This window comes from Dendrobates tinctorius, unplaced genomic scaffold (assembly GCF_039654945.1).
Source record: "Dendrobates tinctorius isolate UK_male_01 unplaced genomic scaffold, ASM3965494v1 ptg000029l, whole genome shotgun sequence".
Lineage (NCBI taxonomy): Eukaryota > Metazoa > Chordata > Amphibia > Anura > Dendrobatidae > Dendrobates > Dendrobates tinctorius.
This window is the reverse complement of record NW_027361697.1, coordinates 20780370-20807729: the sequence shown is the minus strand read 5'-3', so window position 1 is coordinate 20807729 and position 27360 is coordinate 20780370. Positions and strand designations below refer to the sequence as shown.

The window sequence follows — 27360 nt, the reverse complement described above, 5'->3', positions numbered from 1 at the left end:
TAGACCATTGGAGCACCACAGTAGTGTCACGCTGGTGAGGAGTGGACTCCCCGTGTGCGGTGCAAACAAGAGGGAAACACCAGGGAAGATTGTACAAGGAAGGCTCAGGCGATGGGAGAGGGAAGAGGTGTCACCTCCTAACATAAACCTGAGTCAGATCCCTGCTCCCTCTATCATCCCTACACACGTTCTTCCCCTCAAATGTGCGATCACGAGCTTAAGCCCTCGTTGACCCTGAACTTGCCCTGTCTGGTGCATAGACCATCAAAACACCAGTCCCACTACTACCATAAGACAACACGAAGAAGGTAAGACAAACAGGTGGCAATAGACACAACAAATGGCACTCCTCAGCTTCTCCAAAAGGAAACTTTGTTGCTGCAACAGAAACTAACACCTCAGCTTATCCAGAGACAGGCTCCGTCAAAGAGGTCAGTATAGAAGATCTATGACCGGCAAGGAATGAAGCTAGGAGTGGATTTATATAGTGGAAGGGCGTGGTCTCAAGGTGCTGCAGCTGAGTACTCAAGCTACAAGTTAACAGCCAGAAGGGAAAGGTACCTTAATAATGATGAGCGAACTTGCTCGGATTAGGTGTTAACAAAGCATGCTTGTGTGCTAACAAAGTGTCTTTGGCGTGCTCGAAAAATATGTTTGAGTCCCCACAGCTACATGTCTTGTTCGTTAGGCAATCCATGCATGTGTCGTGGCTGTCAAACAGCAGCGAGCCATGCAGCCGCAGGGACCCAAATATATTTCTTTATCGCCTTATTGGGGGACACAGAATACCATGGGTGTATGCTGCTGCTGCTAGGAGGCTGACACTATGCAAAAACAAGAAAATTAGCTCCTCCCCGGCAGTATGCACCCACCGACAGGCACCAAGCACCTCAGTTTGTGCTTAGTGTCTTAGGAGGCGGACCGGGATCTCCCCAGATCCGCAGTTTTAATCCAATTTTCCTTTCAGGTTTAGTTTGAACTTTTTAATTTTTCCCTCTTTTCTCTTTTAGGTTCTTTTCCATCGGGAAACAGGGTATAGTCGTTACTCTGATTTCCCATATCATGCGGCTGAGCGAGCAGTGTGGTGTCACCCACATCGCAACTCTCAGTACCGCAGGCAGGACTTTTCCCTATCACCGTCTGGTGACAAGGGTTACGGACAGGTGGCTGGTCCTTGCCGAATCCCCCTCCTCACCCCTTTCTCGGGACAGGGCTGAGAGGAAGACGGCGATCGCAGGTGTTTCAAGCCGTCTTCTGCAGGATGCGGGTACAGAGGACTCCTTCCCCTCCCAGCGGCCTGCCGTTTCCCCGTGGGCCCCTGTGGTCATCCTCTTCTGGGACGTCAGTTAAGTGCCTGTACGTTCCCTCCGGCCCCGCATAAGCTCCAGTGACATGGGAGAAGAAGGGACCTGGTTTTGCAGTTCCACAAGTTTGAATCTCCCGCCCTTTTTCTGCCTGTCACGCGCTCAGCCGCTTGCCTTCCTTCACTTTCCCTGCTCTAGCCAGGGAGTCTACGGGGATCCCCTCACTCACCGCAGCGTCAGGACCTGGTCATCCTTAGCGCGGTATGTCGGGCATGGGGCTGCGGCGCCGTCAGGGTGGGAGGCACTTTCACTTTCACTTTCCCCTCAGCGCGGGGAATTCCTCTGCTCTCCCTCCTCCCTTCCTGAGCGCGCTCTTTTCAGCGCGCCTTTTCTAGCCCATCACAGGGCTTCTTTCTCTTTTGGATGCCAGCCCCCTCTTCTGCCATGCCCTCCCCAGTCGCTATTAACCAATCACGGCGCGGCCGCTAAGCTCCGCCCATCTCCCAGCACAGCGTTTCCTGATGCCTGAATCACTCCTTCCTGCGCGGTTTGGGGGACACTTCGGCGTTTCTTCTGCTGCTCGCACAGAATCTCGGTAGGCTCGGCTCTGAGGCAAGGATTAGCTCTCCTCGGCAGTTATTCCCTAATATCTGCAGCCAATCAGTGCAGTTTACTTATGCCCAACCCTTCAGGGGATCTCTGCTTCAGGCCCACCGCTACCTATTACGCCTGTGCGCGCTGTAAAAAGAAGCTCTGTTCTCCTTAGACGAGCCAGACCTCTGTCTCGAACCTTTCCAAATCACAACGATTTCGACACTACCTTATCCAAACACTGGGAGCGCCCTGAGCAACGTTTCTCAGGCCGCAAGTACTTGGACGTTCTGTACCCCTTTGACGCAGAACTGCTCTCAAAGTGGTCCAAGGCTCCCGAGGTAGATCCTCCAGTTTCCCAGATAGCCTCAAAAACGGTGCTCTCTCTGCCAGACGGGGCATCGCTCAAAGATCCTACTGACAGGCAGATTGAATCTCTGGCTAAGTCTATCTTTGAGGCATCTGGCGCCTCTCTCTGCCCTATTTTCGCATCCGCCTGGGTGGCGAAGGTCATTTCCGCTTGGGCAAAAATTCTTCGCAGAGGCATCTTAGCGTCAGCTCCTCAAGATGAGTTGGCAGATCTTGCAGATCAGATTAACCAGGCGGGAAAATACCTTTTGGCCGCCTCCTTGGACGCGGCCGGCTGCGTAGCAAGGGCTAACAGCAACATAGTAGCTGTACGCCGAGTCCTTTGGCTAAAGTCATGGAATGCGGACACTACTTCAAAAAAGTCGCTTACCAATCTGCCATTCCATGGCTCTAGGCTCTTTGGAGCAAAGCTGGATCAGATAATTTCCGATGCCACTGGAGGGAAAAGTACTTCGCTTCCCCAGTCTCGACCAAAACGTCCTTTCAACAGAAGGGGGTTTCGACCGTTCAGGCCCTTTCGTCCCTTCTCTGCCACGGAGAGAGCCACTCAACAGGATCGGCCGCCTGCCTCCAGGGAGCGGGATCAGAGGAAACCTTCCTACAAACCCGCTTCTCGCTGGAGATCTAGAGGTCAATATTCCAGATCTGCAGGAGCCAGTTCCGGCAGATTTTCGTCTAAGTGACTGGTCACCCCCACCTGGAATTTCTTCCAGGGTGGGAGGCAGACTTTCCTTTTTCGCGGATGCTTGGCTGTCCGTTGTCGACGATGCTTGGGTCAGAGAACTTGTCGCATCCGGTTACAAAATCGAATTTGCTTCACTCCCGAACAGACGGTTTTTCCGGTCTCGTCCTCCGCGACAGCGGGCCCAGATTCCGTTTTTTCTGCAGGCCATTTCCTCCCTTCTTTCCGCCGGAGTCATTGTTCCCGTTCCCTCAGACGAACGGTTTTCCGGGTTCTACTCCAATCTCTTTGTGGTCCCGAAGAAAGACGGCTCTCTTCGTCCTATTCTGGACCTCAAATTGCTCAATCGCCACGTGAAGATTCTTCATTTCAGGATGGAGTCTCTTCGGTCGGTGATTGCTTCCATGGAGCCCGGGGAATTCCTCTGCTCGGTGGACATTCGGGATGCCTATCTGCACATTCCAATCTGTGTGCAACATCAGAAGTATCTTCGATTTGCGTTTCAGGGAGACCACTTTCAGTTCACAGCTCTTCCTTTCGGCCTGGCTTCAGCGCCCCGGGTTTTCACGAAGGTGATGGCGACCGTCATGGCCATCCTTCGCTCCAGAGGGATCCTCATCATCCCTTATCTGGACGATCTTTTGATCAAGGGTTCGTCTCGCCAGGACTGTCTCCGGAGCCTTCAGATAACCCTGGACACTCTCAGCCGCCTAGGTTGGCTGGTCAACAAGGAGAAGTCCATTCTGATCCCCACCCAGCGTCTGACCTTTCTGGGTATGGAATTCGACACGGAGCTAGCCCGTGTTTTTCTTCCAAAGGAGAAATTTACAACTCTGTCCAAAGGCATCAGAACTCTCAAGAGGCCTGCTCCCATTCCCATTCGGTTCTGCATGAAGGTCCTGGGGAAGATGGTGGCCGCCATGGAAGCGGTGCCTTTTGCGCAGTTTCATCTTCGCCCCCTCCAGCTGTCTCTGCTTTCAGCCTGGGACAAGACCACGATGTCCTTGGACCGTCCTATTCGGCTTCCTCTCAGAGTGAGGCAGTCTCTCACTTTGTGGCTACGGCCAGCGTCAGTTCTCCAAGGGAGGTCCTTCCTTCCGCCTCAGTGGCAAATCATCATCACAGATGCGAGCCTTCTAGGATGGGGAGCTGTGTTCCATCAGAAAGCGGCCCAAGGCCGCTGGAAGCCACAGGAGTCTCTCCTCCCAATCAATCTTTTGGAGATCAGGGCTATTTTCCTGGCCCTTCTTCATTGGCAGCCCCTCCTCTCCGGCAAGCCGGTCCGTATTCAGTCGGACAACGCCACGGCCGTGGCGTACATCAACAATCAGGGGGGCACGCGCAGCAAACAAGTAATATCAGAAGTGGCCAAGATATTACGCTGGGCAGAACGTTACGTTCCGACAATCTCCGCCGTCCATATTCCAGGGGTGGAAAATTGGGCAGCCGACTTTCTAAGTCGCCAGGGCCTAGCGTCCGGCGAATGGTCCCTGCACCCCGCGGTTTTCTCTCAGATATGCGACCGTTGGGGCACCCTGGATGTCGATCTCATGGCATCTCGGATGAACCACAAGGTGCCGCAGTTCGTAGCCAGGTCCAGGGACCCTCTAGCCGTCGCATGCGACGCACTGGTGACTCCGTGGTCCCAGTTTCTACTTCCGTATCTGTTCCCGCCTCTGGCATTGATCCCTCGGGTGGTCAAAAAGATAAAATCGGAAGGCGTACCAGTGATTCTAGTCGCTCCAGATTGGCCGAGACGGCCTTGGTATGCGGAACTGGTCAACATGCTCGCGGACGTTCCCTGGAGGCTTCCGGACCGTCCAGATCTTCTCTCGCATGGCCCCCTTTACCACGAGAATTCTCAGTCTCTGAGTTTGACGGCATGGCCGTTGAGACCGCAATTCTGAAGGAATCAGGTCTGTCCAGTCAGGTTATTCAAACTATGATCAGAGCCAGGAAACCAGCCTCTTCCCGCATTTACTATAGGTACTGGAAAGCTTTTTTCCATTGGTGCGATGATAAGAGTCTTCCCAATGTCTTTTTCTATTCCGTCTATCCTGGGGTTTCTTCAGGCTGGGCTAGACGCGGGTCTGTCCCTCAGTACGCTCAAGGGCCAGGTTTCCGCTCTCTCTATCCTCTTCCAAAGAGAGCTAGCTTCTCTACCACAGGTCAAGACCTTTCTACAAGGGGTTTCCCACGTGGCTCCTCCTCATCATTCGCCAATAGACCCGTGGGATCTCAACCTCGTCCTTAGCGCTCTCCAGAAGGCGCCGTTCGAGCCTCTCCAGGACATTCCTTTGTCCCTTCTCTCTTGGAAGGTCACCTTTTTGATCGCCATTTCATCCATCAGAAGAGTTTCTGAATTGGCGGCCTTGTCATGTCGTTCCCCTTACCTCATTCTCCATCAGGACAAAGCCGTCCTCAGGCCTGTTCCTTCTTTTCTTCCAAAGGTGGTTTCCGCTTTCCATATCAATGAGGATATCGTCCTTCCTTCTTTTTGTCCGGCTCCATCTCATCCTCTTGAGAAGTCTCTCCACAAACTGGATGTAGTTAGAGCCCTGCGTGTCTATCTCGCCAGGACTTCTTCCTTTCGTCTGTCCGATTCCTTGCTGATCATCTCTGAAGGTCGCCAGAAGGGCCTTCCGGCTTCCAAATCCACGATCGCTCGCTGGATTCGTTCTACCATTCTGGAAGCATATCGTCTTCAGGAAAAGCGGCCCCCTCCGGGAGTAAGAGCTCATTCCACCCGGGCTCTGGCGGCTTCGTGGGCTGCTCGTCACCAGGCCTCGGCCATGCAAATTTGCAAGGCCGCAACCTGGTCATCTTTGCACACCTTCACGAGGTTCTACAGGGTTCATACCCAGGCCTCGTCTGATGCTGTGGTTGGTAGGAAGGTTCTGCAGGTGGCGGTGGCTCACCAGCCGACCTAAGCCTTTCGGTTACCTTCGTTCCTTATTGCTGTTCCCACCCTTGGTACTACTTTGGGACGTCCCATGGTATTCTGTGTCCTCCAATAAGGCGATAAAGAAAGATGGATTTTTGGTTCTTACCGTAAAATCTCTTTCTTGGAGCCTTCATTGGGGGACACAGCACCCTCCCTGTTTAAGTTGTACCGTGTTGGGTCTTAGAGTCCCTTGTTGGGTTGGTACATATTGTTCGAGTTTTTCTCGTTGCTTCTCCTACTGCTTTTTCACCAACTGAGGTGCTTGGTGCCTGTCGGTGGGTGTATACTGCCGGGGAGGAGCTAATTTTCTTGTTTTTGCATAGTGTCAGCCTCCTAGCAGCAGCAGCATACACCCATGGTATTCTGTGTCCCCCAATGAAGGCTCCAAGAAAGAGATTTTACGGTAAGAACCAAAAAACCATCTTTTCCGAGCACGCTGCAGACACTCGGATGGCACATGAGCATGCTCGGATAACAACTTATGACTTTCTGATCCCAGATCCCCCAGGGGTCTCATCGGGATGTGACACTCGTAACAAGTACTCCTGCAATGCGATGTCTCCTTCATATTTACCTTGGTTCATACTATATAACACCATGTATTTGAAAGTGGATGCGCTTCACTTTAAACACCCTAAAATACCTGATTGACAGGAGTGTTGAGAGTTGAACCTGCACCAAAATAATGTCATTGGCCTATTCTTAGCTAGGCCAACCATTTAAAGAACAGGATAACCCATTTAAAAGGCTAAAAATCAGTGTTCTACAGGTGTAATATATTATAGAGCGTTTCTTTGTTTTTTTCAGCTCACTCAGCTAGACATGAGTATTCGGGAGCACAAAGTAGAGCTGCAACAGAAAATTTCTCAGCTTGAGAGTTCCTTGAAGAAATCGGAATTGGAAACACAAGACCATATTAAACAGGTGGGCGAGCGCTATTTTTAAAGGGAACCTGTCACAAGTTTTTGTAAAGACTAAACTTAAAGGGGTGGCCCAGGTATATCACAGAAGTCTGCTGTCTCTCTGTATTGAGCGAAACCATGCATGTCTAGTCGGAATGTGGCCGGGAGTGTGGATATCGCATACTTGTGGTCACATGACCGCTCACTCTGGCTGCCAGCACTGGACAATCCTCACAGTGTGCACTGTGTGTGATGTGATCATTCACTACTCTTCAATCACATAGAGTGACTGCAGAATTTTGGGACTAACTTGGACAACTCCTTTTAAATAGCTTCTTAATATTGTTTCAAATTGTATTATTATCAGTAGGAAAGTGACATGCTCCACTTGGCACTTTTTTGGAGGAAATAAAAAAAAATAATTCACACCACATCTGTGGCTAGGGCCATATAACCCCCAGTTTCTTCAATTTGTGACAGATTTCAGCTCTTGATGAAAAGCTGCAAGATGCTCGGGATCAGCTGCGTGATAAAGATTTTGAGTTGCTGCAGAAATACCAGCACATAACACAACTACAAAAGGAGAATGAGAAAAAACAGCGAGCGATGACTGAGATGGAGCAGGTAAGTTGGAACACCCCGCAAGGCTAAAGGTCGATAATTTGGAAGTTCAGTTATTTTGTTAAAGAAGTTGTCCACTAGTTGGGCCACTATTTCTCATCGCACACACTTGATCCCGATTAAATAAAAAAATCTCATACTCTCCCCCCCGTTCCAGCGGTGTTGGCACACGCCCTCCACATGGGAGGGTTGTATAAGCTTTTTTTATTTTATAGGGGACCAAGCGAAGAGTATGAGAAGGGGTTGTCCTAGTAGTGGAAAATCCCTTTAAATCTATTTTGTATGAATATCTAGCACAGTTGTGAAGCAAGCTGCAATAGTATAATCATAATAGATTTTCAGCTGAAATGAATGTGATATCTGATGACAATTCACCTCGCTTACATATGATCTGAGATGATTACATTTAAGAGAATGTCACGGCTGCGGAGACTCGAACAAAATATACTCGTGCACACCAAAGACACTCTTAGCACTCGAGCATGCTCAGATAACACCTTATCCCAGCACGTTCACTCGTCATCACTAATAATGAACTGCAGCAGTGTACAGGTGTCGTGCTGATCTGGCTGCCAACAGAACCGAAAAGAGTTAATAACTTAAGGTGCTGTGTGTCAGACCCTCCCCGACCTGATATGGATAACCTTTCCCATGGAAAGGTCATCAATTTCATAATCCTGGACAATCCCTTTAAGAGGATACTCTTATAGTTAATTATACAATTTACAAAATGTATAATCTGTCTCACTAGATGCCATCTGTCTGTTTTGTGATACCTGCAGTATTAGGATTTGTTTTCTGGTCTTCCTCAATATAGTGTGTAGCGACCGTTCTCTGGTATTGCAGTACCTGAGAATGGCCACTATACAGGCACAGGCGCTGTGATGTTCTGGCTCTGTGCACTGTATTTCCAGCAGGTGTGGGACCTGTTAACAGCGGATTGAGAGGGCGTCAGGTGTCAGACCCCTGCCAAACTAATATTGGTGATCTATTCTAATGATGGGTTATTAACATCAACGTCCTGATTAACCCCCTTTAACTTTTTTTATTTTGCTATTTTTTAATTATTATTGGATTACAATTTTTTTTTCTATTTTAGTCCTTGAGGGAACAGCAGAAATGCATCTCTGAACAGCAGCAAGAGGTCAAAAATATCAGCCAACAAGTGATGTTGGCACAGGAACGCATGCAATTAAGTCACTCCGAGCTCATAGAAACCCGACAGCAGCTGACTGAAGCTCAGAAAGAATCAGACAGGCTTACCCGAAAGCTGGAGGAAAAGGATCTTCGGTCCAGAGAAGAGGTAAAAGACCTGTCCTGCAAGGGGGAACTCCTAAACTGCAGAGTAGTGGCAGCAGCTCAGGAGCAGAGACTGGCGTGTTCTAATGGTGCCCTGTGTGGACATCTCTGAATCCCTCCTATATCAGAAGAATGGGGTCTCTTCATCCATTTGGTACTCCACAAAGTAGTATGTTTATTTAGACAGTAGGCCTTCCGTGTCTGTGGTTTCCTCCACATTGAATAGTTATACGTCACTTTGTGAGAATTGCGGTGCCTTAGTAGGGATCCAGTCCGTAAATTAAATAGAGAAAAACTCTGCACTCAAGGGTTGAGCAGTAGAAACAGTGAAAATATTTTATTAAGTCTGTCCAATTGCACAATTTATTTGACGTTTTGGTCCTTGATTCCAGACCTTCAGAGACCAATGGATTGCCATAGACAGGTAATTTCCAGTAGGTGTTGCACAGTGGAATCGCAAAAATGGAGCTATCCACTGCACATGTGACTATTGTCGCTGTTCCACTGCACTACACCTCCTGGGAATATTTCCGCTGTTGAACCCCTGAGTGCCGAATTTTTCTTTAAGTTCTGGAACATTAGGCCGGAAGCAAAAAAAAAAAACGATGTACTATTGTAGAGAGCCACGTGTATACAGGACGTCTTCCTCTTTAGGACCTATTCACACAGGTTTTATGAGGATTTTACTGCAAATCTACATACAAAAATGCTTCACATACTCTCTGAATAAGCTCCCTATTAGTTTTGCTGAAAAATGTTTAAAACAACGTGAAAAACAGCACTGTGTGCACTACAGGAGCGCTTCCCATTAAAATAAGTTGGAGTATTTAACTTGTTTTTTTATGTGGATTTTAGTGGTGGAATCGATTTCTAAATCTTCTTAAAAATGCTCAGTGTGAACATACCATTAGATTGCTGATTTTTGGAGGTAAGAGTTCTGGAAGTAGAATCTGTCTCTATCAAACATTTATGGTATATACTTTTGATATATCACAGATGATAATACCCCTTTAATTTTTAGTGTGGAAACTGGATTGGTTCAGTATGACAATGTGGCCCTTAGACCAAAAAAAAGGCTGTACACCCCTGATCTAGAAAGTGGCCACTGTCGGGGGAGACGCCTCATGAGCATATATGCCCTACGGAGGTCTCAGACACTTTGCTCATTCAGCCTTAAGTTGTCTATACACCTCAAATGGCTCACAGCCCACATCTATTCTTACCAGTCTCCATACATGCACTCCTCATTTGGTTGATCATGCATGTGTTTTTATTGGGGAGAGGGGCTTAAGTTGTGACCAGACACCTTTTATTGAGCGCAAAGTATTAGGCATATCGGACCCTTTTATTTCCCTGACGCCTGCTCTGTATGGGTGTAAGGTAAGTAAGGTCACACACATTTAGCTCCAACCAAAGTGTCAGGTTTGGCTAAAGTTACTGTTTACTCTGTCGCCTTATTGGGGGACACAGAACCGTGGGTGTTATGCTGCTGTCCACTAGGAGGCGACACTATGCATAATCTGAAAAAGATTAACTTTGGCTCCTCCTCTGCAGTATACACCCCTGGACGGCGTCAGCCTTCTCCAGTTTTTGCTTAGTGTCGCAAGGAGGCACACCTAAGATTTTTTTCTCTCTTCCGTTTTTTTCCTTTTTTTTTTTTTTTTTCAACGGATTACAGATGAAGAAAAGCGGGTCTCCAGTGAGACCCCCGGCATGGCTCCCTCCTCAGTCCCCTATTAAGGGGTACCCGGTTGAGGTCGAGATGGCTCTTCCCCATGTCGCTCCTTCCCCAGTCCCTCGGGTACTGGTTCGAAGTTGAGGCCCTCCCCCCTCCTTCCCCAGTTCCTTGGGCTCTGGGTTGAGGTCGATGCAAAACAGAAGCCGCGGAGACACCATCACATGTTTCTCAACGCAAGCAGTGACCAGCCAGGTCTTTGCCCGGGAAGGAACAACCACGGGAAGGGCAGTCTCCAATGAAGGAAACCACCTATGCCAAAACATGGTATCCATCCACATACAGCTGTTTCGGGGTATTGCCCCTCATCAGTGTGGAGTAGGAAACTGGCTGGTAGGAGCAATGCCTAGTAAAAAGACTATGAAAAGGAGGATGAATGAACTCATGGAGATCAACATCCGACACTGCGGAGACACCATCACGTGTTTCTCAACGCAGTGATTCTAGAGCACTGCCCCCATCCCTTATGGGAAATATGTAAAACATGCAAAACAGAAGCCGCGGAGACACCATCACATGTTTCTCAACGCAAGCAGTGACCAGCCAGGTTAAGGGGTACCCGGTTGAGGTCGAGATGGCTCTTCCCCATGTCGCTCCTTCCCCAGTCCCTCGGGTACTGGTTCGAAGTTGAGGCCCTCCCCCCTCCTTCCCCAGTTCCTTGGGCTCTGGGTTGAGGTCGAGGCTAGGACGAAGCCCCCTGACGGTGACAGCAGCACCCTCCCTAATCCCCCTCTGGGGGCATTAGGTCGAGACACCGCAGGTAGGGCCTGTACCAGGCACCATTCGGCCACTTACATGTCCAGGGACCCCAGCCCAGCTGCGGGCTCCTGTTTGGACCGGGGGAGGTGCAGGCAGGCATGGCACTTGTCAGAGACAGTGTTCCTGGCACCCCTGTCTCTGCGGCAGCACCAGCTGCATAGCGCCTCAAAGGGACCCCCCACAGGGCCCAGGTGGCGCTCATGTCCCCACCGCTAGCCTACCGTTCAATCCGGGGGGGTCTGGTTGGAATCCAACCTTCCCCCGGACAACCGCGCTGTCCTGGAGCCCTTCTGGGCATGAGCTATCAAATTTAGGCCGCGGCTTCGGCCTAGCCTTATTCCCGCCCCCGGCCCTCCCCCAGATGACGAAAAATGACACTACAGTGTCATAGAAGGGGCGGATCGAGACAGGAAGGGCACGCTTTTACATAGCTCCGCGCGCCCTTTTCAGCTCTCTGCCCCCTTCCCCCTCCACCTCAGAATCCGGTGGCCATCTTGCTGCACCTGAAGAAACTGAAGGCAGCACAGCAGTCTCTGGGGGGCACAAGAGGATTTATCAGCGCTGGACCTAGGGGGAGCACCGGTGGGGTAAGATCACAGCTGGGTTCTTTGTACTCAGCTGTGAGTTCCTGTAACCTATAACGCTCCCCTACTCCTTCTTTCCTCTGCGTAGATACCCCTGTAGGGCCTCTGCGAATAGTTACTATGTCGGGCTCAAAAAAGGACCAGGCAAGACTGCTTTTACGCAGTCGGCACAGCCTGCAAGGCCACTCTCCCCAGCGGCAGCACGTACCCGCACTGCTGGGACTGTACCCAAAGAACAGCAACGCTTCTGCGGCCGCTACTGCGCCAGAATGGGCGACTCAGATGTCGCAGTCTATAACAAAGTCTATAGATAACCTGACCTCCTCACTACTGCAGGCTCTGCAGGGTCATGTCTCGACTATGAACGTTACCCAGCAAAGGGACGTCCGGTATCAGGAACAGGCCGCTTACGACATTTCGAGACGTAAGCGGACCCACAGGTCGCGTTCATCTGCGTCCTCACATAGCACTAGGTCGTCCCCCTCCAGGGAGAGACAGTGGCTACAGGTCACTGAGACCGTCCCCTGATAGAGAAAGACAATGTGGATCTCCACAACGATCCCAGACCACACAAGACTCAGAGGGCATATGTGACTCCAACTCAGATAATGAAACAAGGAACGCTCTGCTCCCTTGTCCCCCTAGCAATGCTGCGCTAGTTGAGGATATAATCTCTTCCATCCTTCGGGTGCTAGACTTTTCTGATCCAACCCCTGAAGTACCAGAACACAAGATTTCCTTTGAAAGTGTTCAGAAACCATCTGAGGTCTTTCTTGATCACCCGGAATTTAAAAAAAAAAAAAAAAATACTTTCTAAGCATTTTTCGCAGCCAATCGCAAATACTTGAAAGCAAAGTACCCCTTCCCACAGAAGGACACTAAGGATTGGACAGATCCGCCTAAAGTGGGTCCTCCAGTCTCTAGGCTGACAGCACAAACGCTTCTCTCGCTGCCTGACAGCTCAACCCTCAAGGACGCAGCAGACAGACAGGTAGAACGCATGGCTCGTTCAATCTTCGAGGCGGCAGGTGCCTCTTTAGCTCCTGCATTTGCTTCAGTTTGGGCAGACAAGGCCATTATGGCCTGGGCTGATCTATTACAACAGGGCCTCCAAGCTTCAAATCCTCAGCTGGCGGACCAGGCGGTGCAAATTGCAGTAGTGACAGATTACATGGTCCATGCAGCGTTGGATTCTGCAAGAGGGGTAGCGGAAATAGCATCAAATGCCATCACAATCCGGCATATTCTCTGGCTAAGACAATGGAAGGCGGATGCGGCCTTAAAAAAGTCCCTAACAAATCTCCCGTACTTCAGGGGCCGTCCTTTCGGTGAAAAGCTGGATACAATGATATCCAATGCTACCGGGGGTAAAAGTACTTCCCTCCCTCAGCTGAAACCAAAACGCACATTTAAAAGACGTAATCAATCTCGTTTCCGATCCTTTCGGAATTCTTCAGGCTAGTCATAACAGTTCCCCTCTCAGGGACAACACACGGGCGGCACAGAGGCCGGACAGAAACTGGCAGTCAAAGGAAAGCCAGGCAAAATCCAAGGGAGGGAAAGCTCAGACTCTTCATTCATCATTACTCATCCCCTCCGGAAAACACCCCACTTGTAGGCGGACAACTGCTACTCTTTCAGCAGGTCTGGCTGCCTATTACAGAAGACAGGTGGGTCAAGGAAATAGTGTCTTCAGGATACAAAATCGAGTTTACTACCAGCCCACCGCACAGGTTTTTTTCTCTCTGTCCCTCCAAAACCTCCACTCAAAGCTCGAGCCTTCCATCAAGCGGTTTCATCCCTCCTGCAAGCAGGAGTCATAATACCGGTTCCAGCAGACGAGCGCTTACGAGGGTTCTACTCCAACCTGTTTGTGGTGCCCAAAAAGGGAGGCAGCGTCCGACCCATACTAGACCTCAAGCAACTGAATAAGTATGTTCGAGTTCGTCACCTTCGCATGGAATCCCTCCAGTCAATCGTTGTGTCCATGGAGGAAGGAGAATATCTCGCCTCCATAGACATACAGGACGCATACCTGCATATACCGATTGCTTCGCCCATCAGAGATTTCTCAAACTCGCAATCAACCAAGACCATTACCAGTTTGTGGCCCTCCCGTTTGGTCTCGCCACGGCTCCCAGAACATTTACAAAGGACATGGCAGCTACCATCAATACAAAAAGGGTGGGGGAAGAAGAGGCGCAATAGTGCCCTATCACTAGTGACACTACAATGTGAGTGGTGTAATGCAGTTCCACTCACCTATTCCAGTTGTGTGACCCACAACTGGCTTGAAGACATAACACAGTATCAGCTGCTGCAGGACTTCCACCGACCACTCCAACGTGGAAAAACTGCCAGAAAATATGGGAAGCAAGGTGTGCCACAGTCCGCGCTGCTGAGTCCACAAAATCACCTGGGATGCAAGATGTTGTAACAAAGTACTTCTTTATTCCTTCCATTTGGTGATTTTGTGGACTCAGCAGCGTGGACTGTGGCACACCTTGCTTCCCATATTTTTATGGCAGCTACCATGGACGTTCTGCACTAAAGAGGCATAGTAGTCGTTCCATACCTGGACGACCTCCTCATCAAGGCCCCCACCTTCAAGGACTGCGAGGTCAAAGTCTCAATCACGATCGACACTGGGATGGTTAGTCAATTTACAGAAGTCCTCGACTACCCCAAGTCAGTCTCTGACCTTCCTGGGGATGCTATTTGACACCTCCAGGGGTCTGGTGATCCTCCCCAGGGACAAGGCACTGGCCCTCCGTTTGGGAGTTCACACTCTCCTCCGCGGTTTCCCCCGATTTCTCCGGTATGCCATGAGCGGACTGGGCAGGATGGCAGCGGCAATGGAGGCGGTACCATTTGCCCAGATTCACCTCAGACCCCATCCTCAAGTCCTGGGACAGGAATCTGTTCTCCCTCAAGAGAGAGTTCCGGTTATCAGCGAAAACCAGGAGGTCCCTGCACTGGTGGCTCCAGCCAACCTCGCTTGCAATGGGAAAATCCTTTTCTCTCCGGTCACTGAAAGGTTTTGACCACCGGCGCAAGCCTTACGGGTTGGAGCGCGGTACACCTACATCACAGAGCGCAAGGCAAGTGGTCACCAATGGAAGTGACCATGCCCATCAACATCCTGGAAATTTGGGCCATCTTCCTGGCATTGAAAGCCTTCCATCACTTGCTAGCAGAATCTCATATCAGAGTGCAGTCGGACAATGCCACGGCGGTGGCATACGTGAACCATCAAGGCAGCACCCGCAGCATCCAGGCGATGACCGAAGTAACACGTATCCTACACTGGGCGGAGGATGCGAGGTCGGTACTCTCTGCGGTCCACATTCCGGGTGTGGACAACTGGGAAGCTGACTATCTCAGCCGTCAAGGAATGGACTCGGGGGAGTGGTCTCTCCATCCCGAAGTTTTCCATCAGATCTGCCATCGTTGGGGGACCCCGGACGTGGTTCTGATGGCATCCCATCTCAATGCCAAAGCTCCCAATTTCATGGCCAGGACGCGCGATCCGCAGTCGCTCGGAGCAGATGCCCTGGTTCAGGACTGGACCCAGTTCCAGCTTCTGTACATTTTTCCACCCCTTCCCCTGATTTCCAGAGTCCTGAGGAAGATCAAACAAGAGGGTGTTCCCCACCATCCTATTCGCTCCAGACTGGCCCAGGCGTACATGGTACGCCGACGTAGTGCAACTCACAGCAGACGCTCCCAGGCGTCTCCCCACACGTCCCGAACTTCTGTCACAAGGCCTGTTCTTCCACCAGAAATCAGGGGCTCTCAATCTGACGGCGTGGCCATTGAGACCTGGTTTTTGACCCAAGCAGGTTTTTCATCGGACGTTGTTAAAACCATGATCAGGGCTCGAAAGCCAACTTCAGCCAAAATTTACTATCGTACCATCGCTTAAGAGCCAGGTGTCAGAGCTTTCAGTGCTCTTTCAGAGGCATTTTGCTAACAAGCCGCAAGTGAAGACTTTTCTCCAAGGGGTTTCTCGATTGGTTCCCCCCCACAAACATCCGTCGGAGACGTGGGACCTCAACCTGGTCTTGACAGCACTACAGACACCTCCGTTTGAACCCCTAAAGGAGGTCTCACTCCGCTTTCTATCACAGGAAGTGGTTTTTCCTGGTGGCAATCACCTCGCTATGCAGGGTGTCCGAACTTTCAGCCCTTTCCTGCAGACAACCCTTCCTGGTTTTTCATGAGGACAAGGTGGTTCTCCGTACAGTGCCATCCTTCCTTCCGAAGGTTGTGTCCACCTTCCACCTCAATGAGAAAATCTCATTACCATCTCTTTGCCCGGTTCCCGTTCATAGAGTGGAGAAGGCTCTGCGTACGCTAGACTTTGTCAGGGCATTGCGTATTTACGTGTCTAGGACTGCTCCCTTCCGGAAGTCTAATTCACTTTTCCTTCTTCCAGAAGGCGTTCGCAAGGGCCTACCGGCTTTCAACGCCACCCTTGCTAGGTGGATCAAGTCCACCATTCAAGAAGCTTACCGCCTTAACAATTCTGCTCTTCCGGCCGGTATCACGGCTCACTCTACGCGGGCGGTAGGGGCCTCTTGGGCCATTCAGCATCAAGCCTCGGCACATCAAGTGTGTAAGGCCGCCACTTGGACTAGCCTGCACACATTTACAAAACACTACAGAGTGCATACCCAGTCCTCAGCGTATGCGAGCCTGGGTAGATGGGTCCTGCAGGCGGCAGTACCCCAAATTTAGGGAACTGTCAGTACAATATTCGTCCACTGCTTCCCACCCAGGGACTGCTTTGGGACGTCCCACGGTTCTGTGTCCCCCAATAAGGCGACAGAGTAAAGGAGATTTTTGTGTACTCACCGTAAAATCTCTTTCTCTTAGCCTTTAATTGGGGGACACAGCTCCCACCCTGTTGCCCTTGCGGGCCGTTGTTATGTTTGGGTTCTCATATTGTTTGAGCTGGGTTCTCATATTGTTTGAGCTCGTTTATAGTAGCCTTCTTACAGGCATGGTTATGTTTCTGGTATATTCCTCCTAATGCTTTTGTACAAAACTGGAGAAGGCTGACGCCGTCCAGGGGTGTATACTGCAGAGGAGGAGCCAAAGTTAATCTTTTTCAGATTATGCATAGTGTCGCCTCCTAGTGGACAGCAGCATAACACCCACGGTTCTGTGTCCCCCAATTAAAGGCTAAGAGAAAGAGATTTTACGGTGAGTACACAAAAATCTCCTTTTTTCATGTGTATGGTCGTCTATCTAATCTAGGCTTTCTGATAGTTGTAGAGATTTGCTTCTTTTCTTGTGCAGAACGTTTCATACCGACTGATTTTATTTTCCCTCCAGCTGCAGTGTTGCAAACACGACCTGGATGATGCTCAACATACAATCGGTCAATTAAAAACTGAACTTGAAGCCAGAAATGAAGTGATCAAAGCAACTAACGAAGTGTTGATCCTGAAGGTGAATTACAGTCACTGGGACACAATTCTGTCTTCTTTTCACCAGGTGGAATTCAAATATTCATTAATCGCAGTATTTCTGATACATGATGTATGTATGTGTAGATGTCAGCTATTCCACCATTTCATTGGGTCTCACTAGTGATGAGCGAGTATACTCGTTGCTCAGGTTTTCCCGAGCATGCTTGGATGTCCTTCGAGTATTTTGGCGTGCTCGGAGATTTAGTTTTCCTCATCTCAGCTGCACGACTTGCAACTTGTAGACAGGCTGAATACATGTGGGAATTCCCTAACAAACAGGCATTCCACACATGTATTCAAGATGTCTAGCAGTCGCAAATCATGCAGCTGAGACAACAAAAACAATCTGAGCACGCCAAAATACTCGGAGACCACCCGAGCAATGAGTATACTCACTCATCACTAGGTCTGACCAACCATCTAGTCTATATCCGGGTCCCCTGACTCTCCCCCAACATCTGCCATCACCAGGGATAAGCCACTCACACAGAGCGATGTCTGGCAGCAGCCTACTCCACTCTCCCTATTGGAAAGGCATTTGCATTTGGCCATGCAGAGTATGTAGAGAAAGAGTGGAAGGCCATTGGAAGTAATAGTTGGTTGTCCGTAGAACGGTGATTTCTCTGACAGCTATTTACCATGTAAGGTCTCCTTAGATGGAACCTAACATCAGATTTACGCTGCTCTAACTACGGGCAGCATGAATAGCTTTCCAGCTCCATCTTCTTGTGTAGATATGTTTTACTCTGAAGCGCTGCAGCATTTCAGAAAAAAAACATGCATTCAAAAGCCAGCCAGGGACCATGGCACTTTGGTGACTAGTTCAAAAGTCTGTCCCAAGCAGCTTCTTTCTAGCCTCCTCTCCTTGAATGACCGGTCTTTCACTACAGGGGTTTGTGTATAGGTGAGACCTGTCACTCAAAGGGAGCAGTCAGGGAAGAAGACTCAGGACGGATTTTAAATGTGTTTTGTATTTTAAACGCTGCATCACTTCAGAGTAAAATATACCTGGGCGAAACGATAAAGCTGCCCGGACGATGAGCTTTCAGGGTTACTTTAAGGGCATTGCTATTAGTTTTTAAGATTTTTCTTTTTTTTTTTTTTTTACAGGAATCTGAGTTGACCAGGTTAAAAGCTCGTATTTCAGGGTATGAAAGATCACATGCCTTAAAACTTATGCCAAACCCTTCCCCTCTTTCTGCTGATCTATTTGGTGACTGCCGGACACTGGAATCGTGCAATCTTCCAGGATCCTCTGATTTGAACTGGAACTTGCATCGTTCTCTGAGTGATCTCAGCCTTTCAGATGACAGTTCAATAGATATTAAGAATAAGATGGAAGCCGGGAAGAACTTGATCCTGCCCAATATTCCACTATCCAGGATTACCGGTGACAGGGATGTACGTGGACCGTCGGGCAACTTCAGTGAAACCTCATTTAACCCTTTAGAATACACCACCGATCACTGTGATACAACGTCCGACCCTCCAGATTTGGGCACTCTCAGTGGTATGCTTAAATACATTAAAGAAGAGATGAAATTAACTGCAGTCCCGTGACCCAAATTGAGTGAAGGAATATGTGGAAAGGAAAACAGGTTTGTGCTATTAAAAATATTGACCATGTTATAGTGTAAACCTTTAAATCGTATTAAAGGGGCTGTCCCATATCAAGGATTTATCACATATTCCCAGCTCACTCAGATGATTAGTGATTGTTGAGGGATTGGATGCTGGGTCACCACCGGTCCTGAAAAATGTGGTGCCCAAAGTCCCCTGTATGATTGAAGCTGTAGTAAACAGTGGTGACATATGCTATCTATGCTCCATTCACACTGGTGACTTTGGGAGGAGGCAGCACTGGGCGGGGAATAGAGCTGGAGTGACAGAGGCTTTAGATCTACAAATAGTTTTTTAATGTAATCTGCATATCCACCCAAACTGATTTCTCATTAACGGAGAATGGACATGGGAAGGTATTTCTCTGAAAGCTCCATGGGCATATATATAGTGAGGGGGCGTGAAATCTGGCAGACAGATTCCCTTTAATTGCATGGAATTGCTCAGTTCACTTTGCTTGAAATCATCTTTATCTTGTTTTATTGGCTCAGAGTATTTAGCCACTTAACAACTGAAGTGTTTGGCTACTAAATGACCAGACTTTTTTTTTTTTTTTTCCATTTTGCCGATGGTTTAACAGAGTCCTAACTTTAGCATTTGTTGGCTACCAATGTGGTTGTATTTTTTTTTATTTTTGTGATACCAATGAAGGGGCGCTGTTTTGTTTTGTTTTTTTTTTTTGTGTTTTTTTTTATTTTTTTTTTATTTTTTTTTTTTGCTTTAGTTTTATTAGTGGTAAAGTGTACAAACAGCTATATGTTTATTTACAGGGTTGTTTTTTTTAACCAGTTTAATTTTAGTGTAAATTTGCAAATTTTAAGTATTAAAATGGGTTCCTTCTTTTGCTTGTCTTCATATATAAATAAAATAGATATATACATATTTTACGGATTATAAGACCCACTTTTTCTCCCCCAAATTTGGGAGGAAAATGAGTGTGCGTCTTTTAATTCGAATGTAGATTACTGGGGGGGATGTCACAGGAGATTACAGGGGAGCAGTGGTGGGGGGGTCACAGGAAGCTGGCTTCAGCTCTGGGCTAGGAGCAGGGGGCGTTTTGTGTTGTGAGGCTGCTGCAGGCCCTGGGCTTTCACAAAATATTGGCAAAGTCCCCGCACTTCCCATTGTTTTCACTGCAGTGGACTTTGGGAAAATGGTCGCCAGAGGCAGCACATACTCTGATTGATATCTCGGCTCCCAAGATCTGAACCTGCTCATGCGCCGCCTCCGGCGGCCATTTTCTCGAGGTCCAACCGCATCCATTGAAGGTTTCAGTCATGCAGACATTGAAGGTTAAACAGTGGAGATTGGAGTTATTTCCGATCTTGGCCATTACAATCCACACATGCAAAGAAATCAAACTATAGATATCCATAAATTATGTGTAATTATGAGAAATGACACAGGGAAAGAGTATTGAACACGCTTACTGAGATTTAACTAATACTTTGTACAAAAGCCTTTGTTGGTGATGACATCTTCAAGACACCTTCTGTATGGAGAAACTAGTCACAGACATTGCTCTGGTGTGATTTTGGCCTATTCATCCACACAAACACTCTTCAAATCCTGAAGGCCCTGTCGATTCCTTCTATGAACTCTGAGCTTTAGTTCCTTCCATAAATTTTCTGTTGGATTCTGATCTGGTGATTGGCTGGGCCATTCTAGCAGCTTTATCTTCTTTCTCCGTAACCACGTAGCCAATTGAGAATTTCCTCAGCTGTGTTTTTTGGATCATTGTCTTGCTGAAATGTTCACCCACATCCTGGTAGATGGCAGATTTTTCTCAAGAATGTCTCGATATATTTTTCCATTCGTCCACCCTTCCTTCAATCACATGAAGTTTGCCAGTGCCATATGCTGAAAAACAGCCATGATGTTCCCACTTTCAAACTTCACTGTTATGCTGCTTTTGGGGTGATATGCAGTGCCTTTTGGCCCCCAAATATGGTGTGTATTATGGCATCCAAAGTGTTCAGTTTTGCTCTCATCTGGCCAGACTATATTCTCCCGTTATTTCAAAGGCTGGTCCAAATGTTATTGAGCAAACTTTAAACGCCCTTGAACATGCTTTTTTGTTCAGCAATGGAGTCTAGCGTGGTAAGAGTGCATATAGGCCATGGAGGTTGCGTGCAATACTCTTCGCTCTTAGACAACTCTTCAGATAATTTTTTACTTCTCTGTCTGAAATCTTGCGGGAAGCACCTGGTCGTGGCCAGTTTGTAATGAAGTGATGTTTTTCCCACTTATGGATTATTGCCCTAACAATGCTCACTGGAACTATCACTAGTTTACTAATTCTTTGTAACCAATGCCATCAGCATGTTTTGCAATAATAAGGTTGCAAAGGTGTTGAGACAGCTCACTGGTTTTACGAAGCATAAGATGTGTTTTTTGTGGCATCTTGGTAATGAGAGAGGCCATGAATTGAACCAGCTGTTATTAATTTTCACTAAGTGACAGAATTGCTTTCTAATTACTGATAGATTTCAGCTGGTGTCACGATTCTTCAAGTTTTTTTCACTTCTCTTTCCCTGTGTCATTACCCATTATTACACATTACCTAATTTATAGACATCTTTAGTTTTGATTTATTGACACAGAACCAGCTTCAGAATAAAGGATAGGTGCCAGTCCACTGGTTGTAGTCCAAAAACCAGATAATACATATAGAAAAAAAAAAGCAGGTGGCACTCAAAAATGGGGAAACTATGAAATGTCCAGTGAAACTTTTAATGAGCCATATGTGCAACAGGCAATGTTTCAGCTCCACAGAGCCTTTCTCCAGCTTGAGAGAGGCTCTGTGAAGCTGAAATGTTGCCTGTTACACATATGACTTATTAAAAGCTTCACTGGACTTTTACTTTTGATAGTTTCCCATTTTTTGAATGCCGCCTGCTTTTTTTATTTTTTTTATAAAAGAATATAGATATTAATATACATATTTTAATTCCTTGACTATTTTTTTTTTTTTCATCCACAGGACATCTTGCTGCTTGCACTAATATGAGCCATGCTGGAATGTCTATCTTTTATTATACTTGTATATGTTGTACATACTGATATTTATTTGTATCAATGTTTTCCAGACACATAAATATTTCTATGGTTTTTTTATTTTTGTTTTGTATTTGCTTTTTTTTTTTTTATACCGTTTGTGTATCAAATGATGAAATATTTTCTTGGTAAGAATCAAGTTCTCAAATGAAATAAAGTATTATCATTGTCTTTTTGTCCATAGTTTTTGGGTTTTTTTTTATCTCGGGGTTCACACTTGGGAGTAGCTTGGAAATCTATATAAACTTAAAAGCTCCTTCTAATCCACTTGCACGTCATGCAGCCTCAGTAATTGAGTCCCGAGTCCCATTCTTTGCATAATTCCATCCTACTGAGCAGTGTGGTTTATGGTCACGGGTTATAAGTCTATGGGAATGTGAAATAAAGGCCCTTTTACATTTAGCGATGCACCAGCGATCCAACCAGCGATCCGACCCGGTCAGGATCGCTGGTGCATCGCTAAATGATCGCTAGTGAGCTTTCATACAGAAAGATCTCACAGCGATGCAGCAGCGACGCAGCGCACGGTACTTACCATTCACACACCGCGATCCTGCGTCCTCCCGCCCGCCTCCACGCGTCGCTCGTCGTCACAGCAGGAAGTCTCAGCAGGAAGCGCCCGACGAGAAATGGAGCCGGACATTCTCGCGCGATCAGCGATGAGCAGCGGGGGAGCCGGTCGCTGGTAAGTATCACACATAGCGATATCGCTAGCAATATCGCTATAATGTCACAAAACCAGTGACGTTTTAGCGATATTGCTAGCGATATCGCTTAGTGTAAAACCCCCTTAAGAATGTTGTTGTTAGAGGAAATGCTTTTGGGAGGAAATATAGTGCCAAGTTACACACGTCCTGCCCAGTGACCCGCTATTACATCTCCGCAACAATGTGGCGTGAACCAGCATAGTGAAAAGTTGCACTGATCTTGTAGCCGCAGGAGCTGCGTCTGTCCTTTCACTTGCAGGATGGGTGCTGGCTGTATTATACAGCTACCTGACAGGGTTAGAGATCAATTCTGATAAAGGCCGTTGAAACTTCAACTACACATTCAACAATAACGGACAGCATGGTGGCTCAGTGGTTAGCACTGTATGGTGGCTCAGTGGTTAGCACTGTTATTTTGCACCGTTTAGGTCCTGGGTTTGAGTCCTACCAAGGACTACATCTTTTTAGTTGGAGATAAAACTCCGGGTTCTCCAATTTGCTTCCACACTCCAAAGACATACTGATTTAGATTGTTAGCCCCAATGGGGGACAGTGATGACAATATTCAGTATACGATGGTGCCATATAAAGAAACTTAATAACAATCTTGGCATCAGCTACTTTACACGGGGTCCTGTGTTATGCCTCTAAATTGTTCAAATATTCTATTACTTTTTATCACTACATCAGTAAAATCCCATGCTATAAAATTAACACATCATTTATAATGGGGTGTAAAAAAAAAATTCAGAATTTTTGTTACTCTCCTCTCCCCCCCCAAAAATAAAGAAAATTTATCAAAGATTCAAATTTATCTCCAAACTGCACAAATAAAAACAACTTATTCCTCAAAAAGGTCTTCATAGATCTCTACTAAAAAAAAAGTTACTTATAACATTTATTTTCTACTACGCCTCATTGGGGGACACAGAGACCGTGGGTGTTATGCTGCTTGCCACTAGGTGGACACTAAGTAAACACAGAAAAAAGTTAACTTCTCCCCTGCAGTATACACCCTCTCGCTAGCTGGGAATTCCCCAGTTCTTGCTTAGTGTCTGTAGGAGGCACTTGGGTCTGGCTTCAGACCCCACCGTTTTTATTTTATTTTTTAATTTTCTGTAAATTTTTATTTTTTAATTAACGGAGTGAAGGGGGCGACGGTTCCTTTCTATGGCCCGCTCTCCCCTGAACCAACAACGGGCAAGCACGCGGAGTATACCTCCCCGTACACTTTCCTGCGACGTTTGGGGCTGATTCCTCTAGCAATTTTGGCGATGATCCTTACGACCGGAGTTCGGTATTCCATGGACAGCGCTTACGGATATGAGGGCAGGCGCAATGGAGAAGACTGGACAGCGCTTACGTAGGCCCTGAATCAGCCCCATAGCTCTCCATCCCCCTATCATAGGGAGGATCGATTGATCATGGCCCCTTTAAGAACTCCACCTCTGCTACATCAGCCCAGGAGGATGAGAGCCTGCATGGATGGCCGGACAGCGCTGAGCACTGGAGTTGAGGTATGGGGTCGGGTCCTGGCCCCCGGCAGAAGCGCTGACGTAGTGGCGGTGCATCGCCCCCCCCTCGGCGCTACCGTGGGCAGCCCAAAAAAATTAGTCCCCGGCTTTCCGGCCTGCTAGGCCGCAATTTTAATAGCGCCACCCCGCCTACCGCGAGTTTGTCTCTCGCTCTCCCTCTCCTAATGTTCGCAGAGAACATGTCTCTGAATTCGAGTCTGACACGTCAGTCCCTCAGAATTCCCCAAATGTCCATGAATCCCTTGATTCTCTGACAGAGTCAGTCAACAAGTTTCTGACGTTGGACGAGGAGAATATTCCTACTCCGGAACAGGTTATCTCCTTTAAGAGGACTAAACGTGAATGCAGGGTATTTGCCAGCCATCCGGAGTTGAAGGACATTGTATAGAAACGTAGGAACCAACCACATAGGCTTTTGGCCTGTGAACCGCTTATCGAGGCTGAATACCCCTTTACTCCATTTCTACTGAAGAATTGGTTACAGTCCCCCTCGGTGGATTCTCCTGTATTGTGCCTTGCACCTAAAACGTTTCGATCTGTTTCTGAGGGCTCTTCAGTCAGAAACCCCTCCGATCGTCAAATTGGCTACCTCACCAGTTCAGTTTTTGGAGCTTCAGGAGCGGCATTTTTCCCATCTTTCGTGGCGACTTGAGTGGCTAAGCTATGGCCACTTGGGCAGAAGTCTTAATTACTGCCTTCCAAGTAGATAATTCACGCAGGGGATTTTGCAGTAGATGCCTCTTTAGATGCCGCTAATTGCGCTGCTAAGGCAACCGCTAATGCAGTCTCCATCAGTAGAGCCCTATGGCTACGCGACTGGCGGGCAGATTCCACCTCCAAGAGATTAAAGACTTCTCTGCCGTATCAAACTGGTCGCCTGTTTGGACAAGAAACTTGACCAGCTCATTTCTGACACTTCCGGGGGGTAAAAGTAGGTTTCTTCCCCAACAAGGGGCTGCCCGGCCATTTTCAGAATCAGCCGACTAGTTTTTCGACCTTTTTTCGCAATAGCTACAGCTGGTCCTCCACAACCTTTTCTTCTGGATCAGGTCGGTCCCCGCGTGGAGACAGAGGTTCTCAGGTCTCTCACAGACTTAACCGCTCTTGGAAACCTAGGCCGACAGCTTCTGGATCTAAGGAAGCAGATCCCATAGATTCTCTACTCAATGACTTGTTGTGGTATCCGGCCGACACCGGCAAAATAGGTGGCCGTCTGCTGTCATTCAAAATGGTTCAGCGGTTTTTATTCAAACCTTTCTTTGTGGTTCCAAAGAAGGAAGGAACATGCGGTCCATACTGGACCTCAGTGGTCTTTCTAGTGGCAAGTACGTCAATCAGATGAGTTTCGGAATTGGCGGCCCTGTCCTGACCTCATCAGTTCCTGAATGTTCATCAGCACAAGGCAGTTCTCCTTCCTGCCCAAAGTCGTATCCTATTTCCATCTCTATGAGGAAATTGTTTTGCCCTCCTTTTGTCCGGCACCGGTCCATCGTATTGAGAGGGCCCTCCACTCCCTGGATGTGGTTAGGGCTCTGAGACGGTACATCTCGCGGACGGCTCCCTTCCGCAAGTCAGATGCCCTGCTCATACTTCCAGAGGGGCATAGGAAGGGCTAGCCGCTTCAAAAACCACGCTAGCCAGGTGGATTTGCTTGGCTATCCCGGAATCCTACCATGTCTGGGACACACCTGTCCCAGCAAGGATTAAGGCGCATTCTATCCGCTCAGTGGCCGCCTCTTGGGCGATTCGGCTCCAGGCGTCGGCAGAACAGGTCTTCAACACTGCAACTTAGTCCAGCCTACATACCTTTACAAAACATTACCAAATTCATTCTCAGGCCTGTCCGCAAGGCTGCGACTTGGTCCAGCCTGCATACCTTTACAAACATTGCCTAATTTCATTCTCAGGCCTCTGCGGATGCAGCTGTTGGCAGACGCATCCTGCAATCGGCAGTACCACAGTGTTGAGTCAGTGGTACATGGGGTATTGGCAATTATATGTTCCCCACCCAGGGACTGCTTTAGGACGTCCCACTGTCTGTGTCCCCCAATGAGGCGTAGGAGAAATAGGGAGTTTTGTGTACTCGCCATAAAATCCTTTTCTCCGAGCCAATCATTGGGGGACACAGCACCCACCCTGTTTGGCCTATTGGCTCACTGTAGCATTATTAGGTTTTGACAGAGTTATGATTATTGTCATTCATTTAATGCTCCTACTGCTTTTTCACCGAACTGGGGAATTCCCAGCCAGCGAGAGGGTGTATACATGCAGGGGAGGAGCTAACTTTTTTTTCTGGTGTACTTGGTGTTCTCCTAGTGGCAGCAGCATAACACCCACTGTCTCTGTGTCCCCCAATGATTGGCTCAGAGAAAAGGATTTTACGGTGAGTACACAGAAATCCCTATGATTTACTCTCTTTGCACTTTAAAGGATCTGGATAGCTTACCAAGGTAAAATTGCTGGTGGGGGTGGTTCTTTCCTTTGCATTCTCCCACCCTTTTGCTCAAAAGTTAAAGTATTGTGTACTACCTATGTGGAAAAAAAATCAAAAAGCGTGTTATATTTGCTAACCAACTACAATATTCTATACCCTTATGGCGGTGGCTTAGAGATTGTCCATGACTTTATCATTTATGACCTATCCTTAGGATAGATCATCAATGTCTGGTCGGGGTCCGACATCCCTCCGACGATCAGCTGTTTTGGTGTTGGCGACCTCTGGCCGGAAGTGGACCAATTGCAGAGCTGCTCTGTCTTCTGATAGTGGCCTCCTCTTGATTCATCTGATAAAGTAGTGGACAACCTCTTTAAGGATTTCATATTTGATGACCAGTGATCTTTAAAGGGAACCTGTGAGCACATTATGACATATTGATGTAGTGGTATACCTTTGGCATTACAAAAAAAAAGCTTTTTTTTTTTTTTTTTAGCGAAAGAGATAAGATGTGCCAGTCAAGGGACATCTAGCATATGTCATATGCAAATTAGACTGAGTGCACTGGGGGCATGTCGAGGTAGAAACTGCTTCTTCCAAGAGCATCGGTATACTCCCAGCATGATTTATAAGGAGACCAATAGGCCAGTCAATGCTCTTTCAGAAAAAAAAGATATGCACATTGGCTCTCCTTCAGAAAGAAAGCTGACTCTCTAGTGCTGTACATTTTCCTTGCAATC

General features: G+C 47.8%; 1 protein-coding gene across 3 annotated transcripts in view; it reads left to right on the top strand.

Moving 5' to 3' along the window:
* The window catches only part of CCDC18 (coiled-coil domain containing 18), a 91072-nt gene extending 68952 nt beyond the window's left edge, over positions 1–22120 (top strand). For 2 of the 3 annotated variants that reach the window (XM_073571435.1, XM_073571436.1), the window contains exons 23-28: positions 6698–6814; positions 7273–7416; positions 8513–8716; positions 17131–17247; positions 18378–18865; positions 21871–22120. In XM_073571435.1, the coding sequence (XP_073427536.1) occupies positions 6698–6814; positions 7273–7416; positions 8513–8716; positions 17131–17247; positions 18378–18827 (1032 nt within the window). In that variant the 3' untranslated portion in view covers positions 18828–18865; positions 21871–22120. Of the gene's footprint in view, positions 1–6697; positions 6815–7272; positions 7417–8512; positions 8717–9567; positions 9641–17130; positions 17248–18377; positions 18866–21870 lie in introns of those variants that run through there. The other variant, XR_012231425.1, reaches the window with a different exon arrangement.
* Positions 22121–27360: the final 5240 nt, after the last annotated feature.